Source organism: Mus pahari, chromosome 17, assembly GCF_900095145.1.
Source record: "Mus pahari chromosome 17, PAHARI_EIJ_v1.1, whole genome shotgun sequence".
Taxonomy (NCBI): Eukaryota; Metazoa; Chordata; class Mammalia; order Rodentia; family Muridae; genus Mus; species Mus pahari.
This window is the reverse complement of record NC_034606.1, coordinates 50,974,233-50,989,058: the sequence shown is the minus strand read 5'-3', so window position 1 is coordinate 50,989,058 and position 14,826 is coordinate 50,974,233. Positions and strand designations below refer to the sequence as shown.

General features: G+C 51.2%; 1 protein-coding gene across 6 annotated transcripts in view; it reads left to right on the top strand.

Moving 5' to 3' along the window:
* The window catches only part of Celsr1 (cadherin EGF LAG seven-pass G-type receptor 1), a 137,505-nt gene that overhangs the window by 50,681 nt on the left and 71,998 nt on the right, over positions 1–14,826 (top strand). For all 6 annotated transcript variants that reach the window (XR_003842391.1, XM_021217425.2, XM_029531144.1 and 3 more), the window contains exon 2: positions 6,122–6,760. Coding sequence is in view for 5 of the 6 variants with exons in the window: in XM_021217425.2 (XP_021073084.1) it covers positions 6,122–6,760 (639 nt within the window). In the remaining variant the exon portion in view is untranslated. The remainder of the gene's footprint in view (positions 1–6,121; positions 6,761–14,826) is intronic.

Sequence of the window (14,826 nt, the reverse complement as noted above, 5' to 3'; positions counted from 1 at the left end):
CCCTTCTCCAGCTCCACAGAACAGCAGTGGAAAAACAGGGCATGGGTTCCAAATAAGAAGGGCCCCAAGTGTGAGTGAATGGGGGGAGGGGATCAGGAGAGACCAGTAAAGACAGGACCCAGCTGGGGATGGGGGAAAGGGCTCTGTCCTCTGGTCTCCTGGCAACAGATACAGCTGCAGACCCCTGTGGTACCCTGCCGGTCGGCTGAAAGGTGAGCATAGGTCTTTCCAGAACTGAGTCAGAGCAGGTGGCCTGGTTGTCATGGCACCAGTGTGTGGACCCATTCCCGCTGCCCCAGGTCTCTATCCTGAGGCTGCGGGTGGGGGAGAGGGGTCACTGTTACTCCTCACAAAGGGAACAGAAGCAATGTTCTTGTTGCCACCATTACCATGCCTGACCATGCCCCACCACCTGAGCCTCATCTACACCCTGAGAGCTCCTGTCACCTTGTCCCTCGACTTTCAGCTTTTGTTTGAGGGGATGAAGAGGCAGCTAAAACAAGACCTGGAGATGCCCTCAGGGCAGGAGCCAAATACCACCTGCTGTCTAGCCTCCCTCTGAACTCAGAAGCCCTCCCAGGCTCCAGGGAGAGGCACAGTTCCCAGCGCTTTGAGCCCACAAAGTCCTGAAGAATACTGGAGCTGGGGACAGGGGGACAGTATCCGGCTGTGATCTGCTGATGGCAGCAGTAGCTCTCCCGAAGTGTCAAGGCCATGGCAGTTTAGAGACAGCAAGGGGGATGAGGTCCCATAGTGAGTGGGCAGAGGGCACTGGCTTCTACTCAAGTCTCACTGAATTGTCCGCCAGGCTCTGTTGTCTAATAGGTTAGAAACTAACCTATTCCACTCCTAGTCTCCAGCGGGCAGGACTGAGATCTTCCTGCTGACTTTCCCAGCCACCCTACCCACCATCGCTGGAGCCTTTCAGTCTGGCCGTAGGAGTGGCTCAGCTCAGCATACTCCGGCTCTCCGTGCTGTACTGTCCTCATTTGAGGAGACCTTTATGGACCTGTCCACACTGCTAAGGACTCCTCCCTGTGGTTACTCCCTTCTGCCTGCCTCTCCTCAAAATCACACAAGGCCAGCAGCAGCCAGATGACGTCCGTCTCCTGCCTCTGGGGTCTTGTCCCCCTGTGACCCCACATTCTCATGTGGTCCATGCTAAATAATGCTCCCCAGCCCGTGCGGGACTTGGGGTGCCCTCGTCCAGTGACTGGTGTCCCCAAACTGGGTCCCATGCTGTCGTCCTTTGGAACCCATGCTGGTTTGAAACTCACGATAATCCCACTGCCTCAGTCTCCCAGTCTTCCCCGGGATCGCAGGGAACCATAGGAATTGCAGCGCTGCTCTGCCTACTTACGGATTCTGGAGCTTGGTCTCAGAATGAAGCGGCTGATTGTGCCCGCCACTTTTTCTTCATTGCATGCCTGCTTCAGGGAAGCAAAACCTCTATCCCTCCTGGTGACGGCTGCTCTGTCCTCTCGACCTCAGTGACGTCACCTGCACTGGGTTTCTGAGCTGTAGCTCTCTGACCCCTGCTCCCATTCCATGCTGGGAGGGCCTTAGGTTGTGAAGAAGTACCCTTGGCATTGGGGTGCAGTTATGGATGTATACCCTCTATTTTCTCGCCGCTGCCCCTCACCCATGTCAGAGGATCAGGCAACAGCCTCTACCCCTCACTGTGGAGACATAGAAAGTTCTTCCAGGTATTGCGAGGCCCTGCTGGCAGCCATCCTATAGCCTGGTGCTCTGCCTGACACCTGCTCTGCCTCCTTCCTGTTGTCTGAGGCAGCACAGAAACTTCTGAGAAGGAGGTGGATGTCGCATCGGGCCGGTTGAGGATGCTGAAGCATTGGGCCGCTTTAGGATGCTGCAAAGCCAGTGGTGGCTGTGGTTGGTTCCTGCGCTGTCCTCACACAGAGAAAAAGCCTTCAGCTCTGGTCTGGGGAGCTGTATAAGCCCAGAGCTTTCCTAAGTTGAGCATGCTGACCCCTGCACATCCAACCTGGCTGCAAAATAAACAAACAGGAGAAGGTATGGAGAAGATAGTTGGCTCTCTGTATCCGTGCCTTCAAAAGCACTCACACCATCAGGACCTGGGGCACAGAGAGCCTGAGACACTGCCACAGCCTAGAGGGTCTGTCTGTGCCTGAATGTCACCTGGGGTTCTGACAGGAGAAGGACAATGGGTCGAAACACAGGGAACCTGGGGTAGCGTGAACTAAACTGTGGCTAGTAGGCACTGATATGGCTCTTAAATGATGACACTTGTCCCCCATGAATTTAGTGACGTGGTTATTGGGGAGTGTGGGCATATAGTCTTCAGGATGTCTCTCTCTACACATTTTATGCAACTCTGAAGCTGCTCTAGCATAGAATTTATTTAAAGTCAGTGACCCAGACAGAGCTAGTATCTATGCAGAGAATGGCCAGGTCTAGTTCTCTGGACTCCCGAGCAGTGACACACACACACACACACACACAGAGAGAGAGAGAGAGAGAGAGAGAGAGAGAGAGAGANAGAGAGAGAGAGAGAGAGAGAGAGAGAGAGAGAGAGAGAGAGAGAGAGACTTGTGTAAAAGGGGCTGCTTGCTTCCTTCTAATACCATGTTATCTAGATCTGCCCTGTTCACAGGTTTCTAACCTTATCTGTTTTCACCGTGTGGCGTTCCATCCCAGGGTGGCCCGTCCTTCATTTCAGTGGTCGCCTTGGTGACAGGCATTTACACTTGTGGCCCCAAAGGCTGTAGTTAAGTTGTAGGTTGGCTCAGAAACCCAAGCCACACTACTGAAGCCACACTTACCTCTGGCTTACAGACTTGGAGGAGTTAATACCAGGGCAAGCAGTAGGCGTGGCCATGCTTCTAGCACATCAGTACCCAAACAGTACCCAAAGCTGCTTCTGTGGTTGTGTTTGCTTTGTCTCTGAGTGACGAGTGCTGCCTCTAGGCTGTGGCTCCTCATTCTGGTATGTTGTTCTGTGCCTCTTTGGGCTGCCCCCTGTGAAGGCCGAGACTTGATGTCCCCTTTCACCGCGGGTCAGGATAACCCAATCAATCCACTAGAAGAAAGGAGGCTTTTAACTTAAAGTCATATGACCTTTAACATCTTAGGCCAGGACAAACTAGGCCAGAACAAACAAATCCCTGTGTGGTTAAAGAATGTTTTGAAACAGTTGCCACCAGGAAGCAAGCACTGTCCTAGTCAAACGACTGTGACAAGATCAAATCGGCTACAAAAACATGCCTCAGTGGAAAGCCGTCCCTGGGTGGTGTTTGTGTGTCTGTCAGTGCTGGAGTGGAGGAGACAGTAGGCTCTCTGCCCTCCTCTTTCATTCACACTTGCTTATCCAGAAACTTCTGAGTACTGGGGACTATTCTAAACATCACCAGTGCACACAATACTGACAGGAACACAACCTGAGAGTCCTTGGTCCTTAGAGACTCTCAGGCATAAACAGTTGGAATGCTTGGGACCATGGCCACTCCTGAGCAGGAACAAAAGCGTGACTGTGGGAATGGAGGGCGTTCGGGATGGAGGGCATTCAGTGTGGAGACCTTGGGAGGATGCTTAGCATGAATGCCCTCAGTGAGGGACTGGTGCAGTCAGAGGGTTCTCAGAGTGGAGGTCCCTCAGTGAGGTGAGGGAGGGGACAGCCAGTGGATAATGATGAATGCAGTACACGGGGTGAAAAATGAAGGTATACATTAAATCCCGGAGGTGGACTGAGGGATTGTAAGATGCGGAAGTACTTGTATGGTGATGAGGAAGGGCCATGAACACAGACTGTGAAGTGCCGTAAGTGGGGTTCAGGGCATGGATTTCTATTCCAGATGTCATTAGCAGTCACAGGGAAATGGGGTGATGTAGCTGGGTTATAAGACATCCACTGTGACATGTGTGAGGATGCTGATGGAGAGAAACTGAGGCAGGCAGATCTGAAGATGTACCCTATATGTAGCCTAGTGATACCCCTGAGTTATAATCAGGCTCTTTAAAAAAATTTAACGTTGGGGGACTAGAGAGATGGCTCAGCGGTTAAGAGCACTGACAGCTTTTCCAGAGGTCCTGAGTTCAATTCCCAGCAACCACATGGTGGCTCACAACCATCTGTAATGGCATCTGATGTCCTCTTCCGGTGTGACAGAAGACAGTGACGGTGTGCTCACATACATAAAATAATCTTTCAAAAAAGAGTTTAACTTCATACTTATAATCTTCACCATGTAAAGAACACCTCTCGCTGTCATGAAGAATGTTTACGTTCTGTTGGAATTTTAGTTTTGTTTTATGTGTGTGGAAGTTCTCTGCATGTGCATATGTGCACCACATGTGTGCCTGGTGCTCACAGATGGAAGTGTAGAATTCCTCCCAGAGTGGAATTATAGACAGTTGTGCGTCACCATGCCAGGACGGAAATCCACATCTTTTGCAAGAGCAGCCAGTGCTTTCAAACACTGACCCATTTGTCTAGCCCCATCATATTTTCTTCAATTGAAAAAAATTTTTTCTGCAGGGTGGTGGTGGCACACGTCTTTAATCCCAGCACTCAGGAGGCAGAAGCAGGTGAATCTCTGAGTTTGAAGCCAGCCTACTGTACAGGCCAAGTTTAGGGCAGCCAGAACTACACAGTGAAAACCTGTGTCTATCATAAGTCCACCCTCTATTAGTCTGACACCAAAACATACCACTTAAAAGCCATGACCTTCTGCTCCTTTCCCCACAGGCTTGCAGCCATCTCATAATGCAAAATACATTCAGTCCAACTTCGAAAATCCCCATAGCCTTGGACAATACCATGTCAAAGTGGAGAGTCTCTTTTGAGATGCAGGTCATCCCTTAACCATGAGCTCCCCAGACAGTCAAGAAGCAAGTTATCTACTTCTAATAGATAACAACACAGAGTAAGCAATCCATTCCAGAAGGGAAGAATGGAGACACAGTGGGGAACAATCAGACTAAAGCAGAACTGAAGTCCAGTGGGGGGAAAATTCCACATCCTGAAGCTCACAGCTAAGCTTGTCGGGCTTATAATGTAATCACCCGGGGTCCACAGGGCTAAGGCGGCCCCGCATCTCCGACTCTGCCCATCCACAGCACACATAACCTCTCTTGGTTATGTGTACACACAATCCACTCCATACCTGTAGCTCTCCTCGGTGGGCATCCCATGGTTCTGTCGTTTCTAGCATCTTAGGGCCTTTGTTGCAATCTATGCTCCATGCTTGTGGCCTTGTGCATAGCATCCTAGAGCCTCCTTGTGGGGACTCCAGCACTGCCACATGTTTTCTGGCCTTAGGCACTTTCTGGAGCCGTGGCTCAAGTCTCTGTGACTTTTTCTATCTTGTCCCTTTTATGCCTGTCAAACCAGTACCATGGAGACAGGTGATGCTGCAAAGTTCTGCTTGTAGCATGGGATTGAGCTTGGCTCCCTTGGACCATAGTTACATTGGCCTTTGTGCGGTGACCAATTCAAAGGATAGAGTCCACCGTGGGGGCTGCAGGGAGGAGAAGGAAGGGTATGGCAGTGATGTGGAGGGATAGATGGTCCTATTGGCAGTTATGAACCATGAGAGAGCTCTTAGTTACCCTTTTAAATCAGTATCTATCCAGCATTCTTACATGCTGGCCATGTAAGGATACAAGTGGATAAGGCTCAGATATGTTAAGCCATGACGTGGTACACTGGGTGGGACTGTTCCCTGGTGGTACATGACATGGTACACTGGGTTGACCTGCTATGGTGGGGTTTGAGTTGAGTTGGGGAATAATGGGAAGAGTTGTAGTGAGGAGAGGGGAGGTTGGGGGCAGAGTGAGATGTTCAGGTTCACTGTACAGTGAGGATCCCGGGTCTTTCACGGCTGGAGTGAAATCTGTGAGCTGAGAAATCCCTATGTGCCATGGGGCTGAAGGCCCCTGAGGTCTCTCTAAGAAAAGGGCACACTGGGAGCTGTGGTTGGGATGCAGAGTGTGTCAGAGGTGTCACAGGAAGATGGGGTACATAGGAAGTCAAGGGTGGGGAGCCTTTGCCAAGTACATCTAAGGCTGCCCTTGGTGGGGTTGTAGGAGCCTTTACTGCCTCGGGCATCCTACTGACCACAGGTCTCCTCGTGTCCCATAGATGGTATCCACAGCGTCACTGCTCTCTGCACTCTGCGTGTGACCATCATTACAGATGACATGCTGACCAACAGCATCACCGTCCGCCTGGAGAACATGTCGCAGGAGAAGTTCCTGTCCCCACTGCTGTCCCTCTTTGTAGAAGGGGTGGCCACAGTACTGTCCACCACCAAGGATGACATCTTCGTCTTCAACATCCAGAATGACACGGACGTCAGCTCCAACATCCTGAACGTGACCTTCTCGGCACTGCTCCCCGGGGGCTCCCGTGGCCGGTTCTTCCCATCAGAGGACCTGCAGGAGCAGATCTACCTGAACCGGACACTGCTGACCACCATCTCCGCCCAGCGTGTGCTGCCCTTCGATGACAACATCTGCCTGAGGGAGCCCTGCGAGAACTACATGAAGTGCGTGTCCGTGCTCAGGTTCGACAGTTCGGCTCCCTTCATTAGTTCCACCACGGTGCTCTTCCGGCCCATCCATCCCATCACGGGCCTGCGGTGCCGCTGCCCGCCGGGCTTCACCGGGGACTACTGTGAAACTGAAATTGATCTTTGCTACTCCAATCCATGTGGGGCCAACGGCCGGTGCCGGAGCCGCGAGGGTGGCTACACTTGTGAGTGCTTCGAGGATTTCACTGGTAAGTGTCTGGAGCCTGTGGGACAGGCTGCCTGGGGCTGACCTCTGCTTTGCACACAGTGCGAAGAGGCTCACAGTGTACTTGTGAGGTGTGAGGGTTTCCAGTGGGTGCCCAGTGACGTGATGTAAGAGGACAGGTCCTGGACTCATGTGTCATTTCCATTAAGGTCTCTTCAGGGGGTACTTTCCTTGCTGCCAGCCCTCCCAGTCCTCATTCACCTTCTTGGGGGACCCATGTCTTCCTCTTCATGAGGACTTTAGGAGGGGCCTGTCTAGGTGAGATGTACTTTTGATACCCAAATGCTGCAAATACCTTAGATGTATGCATTTAAGGGAGTTCTGTTGTTTTGAGATAAGGTCCGGCTCCAAAGCCTAGCCTGGCTTCAAAATCATGGCAATCCTCCTGCCTTAGCCATGTGCGAGCAGATTTAAAGTTAAAGCTCTTTATTCCAGATTTTCAGTTTAATTGGTTAGTGCCAAACTGTACATGCAGCTAGGGTAAAAATCCTGAGCCTTCAACTTCCTGGGTATCGAAAGAAGTTGTCAGTTTTAGTCATGCCTTATTGGTGCGGAGACTAATTCACCTCCCTCCGCCCCTGAAGATACTCCTAGCTCAGCATGTCCTGACCAGTCTTGAAGACAAGACCAGCCTCTCTGACTGTAGCCAACGGTCGCTTTAAAAAAAATGAAGAGGCAGCCGAGAGCATTGTGAACTCCCAGATCTCATTCTGGTCTTTGATCCTCTATTGTGTAGTTTCAACCCACTCGGAAAACCAAATCCCAATAGGTTCTGTGCTGAGCAGATCGTCTTTCTAGAAGGTTCCCTGACCTGGGAACTTGGTTTGTAGTGGAGGTGACTTGGACATCCTTCTATCTTTAGGATGTCAGTATGAAAATCCGAAGGATCTCTGCCCTCTAGGGTAGGAATCTCGTCTGCACACAGTACACATTTATTGCGTTCATCTTGAGGCCTGTAGGTATTAGGAATGTGGGAAGCAGGAGAAAAGTCGGAGGCAGTGAGCGGAGAGAGAGGAAAATGGGTATCTGTGACTCTGTGCGTCCGGAGAGGAGGGGCGGACTCTCGGAGAACTTTCACCGTCTGTGAGATATGGGATGCCAGGCTGGTCTGCCGGCACGTCGGCATCTCAAGTTGGTTTTTGTCTGGAAATGTGGAGGAGGGAGAAGGACATTGGGCTGCCCGCCACTCTACGGTTCCCCTCCCTGTCTGTGGCTGACTGCCAACAGGATGCGGGCAGCTCTTCCTGCTGTCTGGCAAGTGTTGATCCCTGATTCCTGCCTCTCAGGTGCCTGGTGGTGAGCAGGAAGGCAGAGGTCTAGGAGACACCCTGATTGACAGTGTGCACCGGAAGTGCTAGACAAAATGTGCGTGTGTGTGTGTGTGTGTGTGTGTGTGTGTGTGTGTGTAGGGACTCCCCTCCTCTGCCTCTCTTCCCTGCTTTGAATTTAGCCAAGACTAAATCCAATAAACAAGGGCTACCTCCGGGACACACAGGTAGCCATGGCCCCACCTCTCTTCCATTTATATACTTATTTATTTACTTATTTCTAAGATTTATTTATTTTATAAATGTGAGTACACAGTTACTTTCTTCAGACACACCAGAAGAGGACATCAGCTCCCATTGCAAATGGTTGTGAGCCACCGTGTGGATGCTGGGAATTGAACTCAGGACCTCTGGAAGAGCAGTCAGTGTGCTCTTAACCTCTGAGCTGTCTCTCCAGCCTCCCACCTCTCTTCCTAACACCCCTCCTCTACCCAGAGGCTTCAGCTGGCATCCCTTTGGCAGTGCCTTCTAAGTCTTGGCTAGCTGCATGGTTGGTTCCCTCCTGACAGAGAAGCATCAGGGGGAGCCAGCTGGTTCCCCAGTCCCTCCCTGTCAAATGGCCCTATGTGGAAGGCTTTATAGACTCTCTTGCTTCAGATAGAGAAGCTGAGGGGCAGGGAGTATTGGTGTCTCCAGGGTGTGAACGATGCCCATCTAGCTGAGAACCTGTTGCAGACATTTGCAGAGTGCTTGCTGTATGCCAGACCAATGTTCAGTCAGACATTACCCTATCTGCATGGGCAAGTGACCTGGGTCACTACATGTACTCTCTTTAGTTGATCTTTAGGACCCTTCCCATCTTTCATCATCAGCATGGGGGGCATGGAACAGCCTCTTCATCGGGCTTCATCCCTGGGGCTACCATAGCCGACCTATTAGAGATACTTAGGGTACGATGTGACCATGCTGGCGCAGGACAGTGAGGCCACTGGGGATCTGTGGACCCTCGGCTCCTCTGCAATGACAGTGGACCCATTGGGTGCAGCCAAGTGACTTCTGAGGTGCTCAGATTTCCTCTTCATCAGCACAGTCATTTCTGGGAGGACGATAAAGGGACAGTGGGCACATCTGTCATCTCCGGGAGATGTGAGTGGCATGAGGCTAATTTGATTCTCGTCGGGTACTGAAAGCATCATGCTATTTCCCTAGAGATAAAGCTAATTAAGGCTGATTACTTCTCCCCGATCCTCTTCCTCCCCTCTCCTCCATTCCTTGCCTTTGAAGCGCTCGCTTTTCTCCGTGGAGGTAATTGTGCTCATTTATTCACGATGAAAGCAGCGCTGTCGTCACACAGCTTTAATTTCTTGCTTCTCCGTAAGCCGAGCTCGAGCTCTAGGCCTCCTCATGGCGGGCTTGGAATTAGCCCAACTGTGCCGGGAACCCTCAGCTTCCTGTGCTGCAGGACGGGAACCCTCAGCTTCCTGTGCTGCAGGACGGGAGAGTCAGGAAGGCATCCGTTACATTTCAGGAAAGGCTCTCTGAATTCACCGGGAGATGGAGTCCGGACTGCTCTCCTGAGTTTCCTAATCCACCCTGGCTTTAGAGTGTGCCCAGCCAATGAGCACCTGGATCCCCTGGTTTTCGTAAGGGAGAGGTAATGGCATGTCCCCGCCGGTACATCTCGGCTTTGGGACCACAGATGGGTTTAACAACTCTCTATAGATGGAAAGAACTGAGAAGACTTCAGAGGTGGGCACAGGATACGTATTGGGTAGTCTCTTATTTTTTTTTTTTGTAGCCCCACTGGTGAGATGGCCTGGCGGGTTAAGACACTTGCTGCCAAGCCACTGGTGAGATGGCCTAAGGACCAGAATTTGGATCTCTTGATACTCACACAGTGGAAGGAACAAACCAACTCATACAATTTTTCTCTGACCTCCACACATGCCCCCCCAATAAGTAAAAATGTCTTAGCCTGGTGGTGGTGGCGGCGGCGGTGGCAGCAGCAGCAGCAGCAGTGCACGCCTTTAATCCCAGCACTCGGAGGCGGAAGCTAGGTGCATCTCTGTGAGTTCAAGGCCAGCCTGGTCTACAGAGTGAGTTTTAGGACAGCCAAGGCTACACAGAGAAATCCTATCTCAAAAAAAAAAAAAAAAAAAAAAAAAAAAAAGTTATTTCTTAAGCCCCCCCCCCCCATGTCTGGCTTCTTGTTCTCTATTTGAGATACACCATTTTGACTTTTGTTAAACACTTTTGTATGTGGTCATGGATTCCTGTGTTGCTCCTCTTAATTCATTTACCCCGTCTCTTAGCTCCCCTATGTGCAGTCTTCCTGTCTGGATGTGCTTCCTTCTGTCCATCTGTCTGTCTCCAGTGTCCCTTCCTGGTCACTAAGGTCCTTTGGCCTGTGGCCAAGCTCCAAATTGAGTCGGGGCCCAGCACTGCAGGCTCCTGGGCGTTTCTAGGGTGGCTTCCCCCCTTCTCCCTCTCTCCCTGTCTCCACTTCAGGGAAACCTGGGAAGAGTTACCTAATCATCATCGCTCCGCCTGGGGTACATTCCTGAATGACAGCTTTGATGTCAGCAGGAGGGGCGGGTAGTTCAGCTGCATCCAGAGCTGGGAGGGGAGGGGTGGTCACTATCACAACTAAAGCTCTCTTTGGGTGTCCCTAACTTGATCCCTGTTCTTGGGGTCCCTCCACTCCCTTGCTGCTTGTTCCCATTCAGTGTGCATTTCTGCACATCCAAAGCAAGTGGTGCTTGCACAGCTGTCGAATACAAAGCTGCCGCCCCAGCCCGGGGCCATGAGCTCCTCTGTCTCCTATACAGGGAGTGCTCCCTAGTAATAGGCACCCCCAGGAAGTAGGGCTTGGGGAGCCCTCAGTGGTATTCAGTTTGAACTTTGTACCAGCCCATGAAGTACTCTCCTACTTGCTTTAGGAGCCTCCTCGGACTGTAGGACCCTCCTGAGGCCGAGGGTGTTTTGTCTAGGTTCAGTGTGATTGCAAGAACCCAATCACCTGTGTGTTTATAGAAGCAATTTTAAAGTAAAAGCTGGCTCTCCTCTGCCCTAGTTATAAATGTAGACATTATCCCACTCCCATTATTTTGGGGTAGAGGGCTGCTGTCCCTGTCTCCATGGGGACAGTGTGCCAGGTACCCCCATCAGAAAACCCCATGTTGTATGGTGCATCGCCTCTGAGCCGTGTCCTGATCCTGCAGAAAAACCTCCTTGAGCACAGGGAGGATGGGCGCCCAGAGAGCTGAAGTCTACAGGGTATAGCTCGGCTGCGCCGGGGTTGGTTCCCAACCCTCTAACATTAGTCCATAATGTGGGGGGTAATTATCAGTTAAGACGAGAATCATTACATTGCCCGTAATTAAAATCTCAGCTAGAGCAGCAAACACTTTCAGACTCTGGGAGAGACATTACGTTTTCTTCTCGTCGCTGCACACTTAACCTGCCGCTCTGGCTCTTTCCATATGGTAGTGAGTTGCAACATGAAGTATTTCTCTCCTGTGCTATCCTGAAGTTGGGCGTTACTGCACTTCTGTGACCTTGTTTTTCACTGAGTCCTGTCCTTCGAGATCCAGATGTGGGCAGATCCAGCTGTCTGTGAACTTTAACCCCTAAACCCAGGGCGAGGACTGAAGGGGACAATTATACATCATGGGCAAGTGTCAAGCACAGCTGACTGGCCTCCAGGATGGCCCATCCCATCATCTCCACATCCTCTTGTGGCTGGTGCTACCAGCAGCTGGCCTGAGTTCCCCTAACCCTGAATCTGGAATCTGGAATGTTCCAAAATCCAAAACTTGGCGTGCACCAACATGATGCCAAAGTGGAAAATTCCACATCTGACCTCACGTGATGGGTTACAGTCAGAACGCAGGTGTGTCTACAAATTTGTATAAAATTACCTTGAGGCTACATGTCAAATGTATACACGAACCATAAATGAATGTTGTGTTTAGTCTTGATACCCACCCCCAAGATCTCGTTATGTATATGCAGAGGTTCCAGAACTTTAAAAAGAACCCGCTGAAGTCTAAAACTTTCTGATCCTAGGCACGCTTTCATTTCCTTTCTTTGAACTAAGGTCCTCTGGGGAGTTGAGGTTGACTTTGGAACCCCTGATCCTCCTGCCTCAGTCTCCCAAGTGCTGGGATTTCAGGCTTATGCCGCCCCACTTGGCCGTGTGGGTATGGAATAAGGGAACTGGGTTTGTATAAGGGATCTACACAGCCTGTTCTGCCACCGGCGAGGTCAGATGCTTGAGCCATGTCCCTTTGTTTCTGATGGCCCCGAAGGCCATGGTCGAGGTATGCCCAAAGTGGGGTGTGTGTGTGTGTGTGTGCACCACCTGAAGGCTGCAAGGGTGGGTACTTCCCGTCTCTTCAGAACTTGTTAGCCACTTGGCCTACGCTGCATGGCTGCCATCTATATCTCTCTATAGTACATGCTTCCTGTAGCCTGGTCTAAATTCCCTCTTACACAGACATCAGCCATTGGATAAATCATCCCGAATCCAACATATACCCCTCTGAGCTCCCCTATACCTGCAAGAGCCCATGTCTAAATAAGGCCTATTCACCGGTGCCAGACTTAGGTAGCTCTAGACCGTCACTTCAGGGAACAACTTACTCTGCCCCATGATTCCTTAGGCTTCTTGTCCACGTTTGTGTGTGTGTGTGTGTGTGTGTGTGTGTGTGTGTGTGTGTGTCTGTGTGTGTGTGTGTGTCTGTGTGTCTGTGTGTCTAGTTCCTGCCTGGGTCAGGTGTGCTCTTGCTAAGAGGCAGTTTCCTGAGCATGGTTGTCCACAGGGGTCTGAGCCAGAAGCAAGAGTCACCTGAGCCTTATCAGTCAGCTTGCAGATGGCCAAAGAAGAGTGAGTAAGGAAAGCGGAGTTAGTAGCAGGGACGTGACTGGCTGTCTGGTCAGTCCTGTACTGGGTGTCTCGGCCATGGGCGAGATGGGGCCTAACTTCCCTCACCTGACTTGTGGGCGTCTGTTTTGTCCACTGTTTGGGCCAGAGGGCTGCAGGTCATCACAGATGGACTCACTTGAGGATGGGGAGGGCCTTGGGCTCTGAACTGAAGGATTTGGGCAAGTCTGCCTCCTCTTGGAGGCCCCAGTGGAGAGCCTGCTTTCCCTCAGCCTCAGGAGCTCCCTGTGTTACCCTTTGCAACCACCACCCTTGCATCCCACATTCCATCCTCTCCACCCATTTCCCACAGGATGCTATGATGGCTTTGTCTCTTCTCCCAGTAACCCAGGGTGATTCATTCTCATTCTCTCTCTCTCTCTCTCTCTCTCTCACCTCATTCTGCAGAGTGTGTAAAGCCCCAGTTCTTGGGTGTGGAGTGTAATCTTTGGATCCATAATTTTGTGATTGCTACCTCTGGCCCCCACCACCACTCTGGCACCTGGCACCCACTGGGTTGTCAGTAAAAATTTGCTGAGGGCATAAGAGAGCTACCAGACCCCGTGACTTCAGCGTGTGGCCAGGGCTTGGCTGTTTCCCTCTGTTCAGTGCCACTGTGGAGCCCTGACCTTCAAGCTTCCATAGAGAAATTGAGCCTCTGACCTGAGTGGTGACCCCAGAGGACGTTAGGGAAGGCAACCCTTTGCCAGTCTCTGCCCCATCCATCTTCCCCATAGCCTCAGACAAAGCCCCTCTGTCTTGCCTGGGACCACAGGGGCCAGAGCAAGAGCTATGAAGGCATTGATTCCAAGCAAGAAGTTCGCACAAGACCTATTCAGAGGAGGCTTTCCTCAGCACACCACTGTGTGGAGAGGGGTTCCATGCTGAGGGAAGTCTCCAGCATCCCTGCTCGGGCTGAGTACAGGCTTTTGAAGGCTGATATGTCAGTGTGTGTTTGTGTGTCCATCCAGGTCCCATCTGTGTGTCCTGGGTAGTTTTGTCTGTCTGTGGAGGCCTTAGGGTTCCCAGTCAACTGCTGTGCCTGCTCTCAGTGATTCAGACTTCCAGCCAGACCCCCACCCCATGGGACAAAGACTTCCCAGTCTCAAGGTCTCCCTTCCTTGCCTCCTTCTCTCCTGTCTCTGTCTGTCCCTCTGTACTGGGATAGCTTTGTGTCAACTTGACACAGCTGGAGTTATCACAGAGAAAGGAGCTTTAGTTGGGGAAATGCCTCCATGAGATCCAGCTGTAAGGCATTTTCTCAATTAGTGATCAAGAGGGAGGGCCCCTTGTGGGTGGTGCCATCCCTGGGCTGGTAGTCTTGGGTTCTATAAGAGAGTGGACTGAGCAAGCCAGTGGAGGCAAGCCAGTAAAGAACATCCCTCCATGGCCTCTGCATCAGCTCCTGCTTTCTGACCTGCTTGAGTTCCAGTCCTGCATCCTTTGGTGATCAACAGCGGTATGGAAGTGTAAGCCAAATAAACCCTTTCCTTCCCGACTTGCTTCTTGGTCATGCTGTTTGTGCAGGAATAGAAACCCTGACTAAGACACCCTCCCTTTCATTCTCTCTCATTCCTTCCCTCCCCGTTTCCTTCTGTCTCCCCATAACAACTGCTAAATGCTGTGTTAAAGGGTCAGTGAGATGGCTCAGAGGGGCAAAGGGGCTTACACAAGCCTGGCAGATTGAGTTTGATCTCCAGAACTACGTAAAGGAGGGAACCAACTCTGAACTAATCTGCAGATCTCTCTCTCTCTCACACATGCACTTTTTTTTTTCAAAGTAGAAATTGTGTTAAAACAGTGGTCCTTAATGCTGTAGCCCTTTAATACAGTTCCTCATGTCGTGGTGACCCCCAA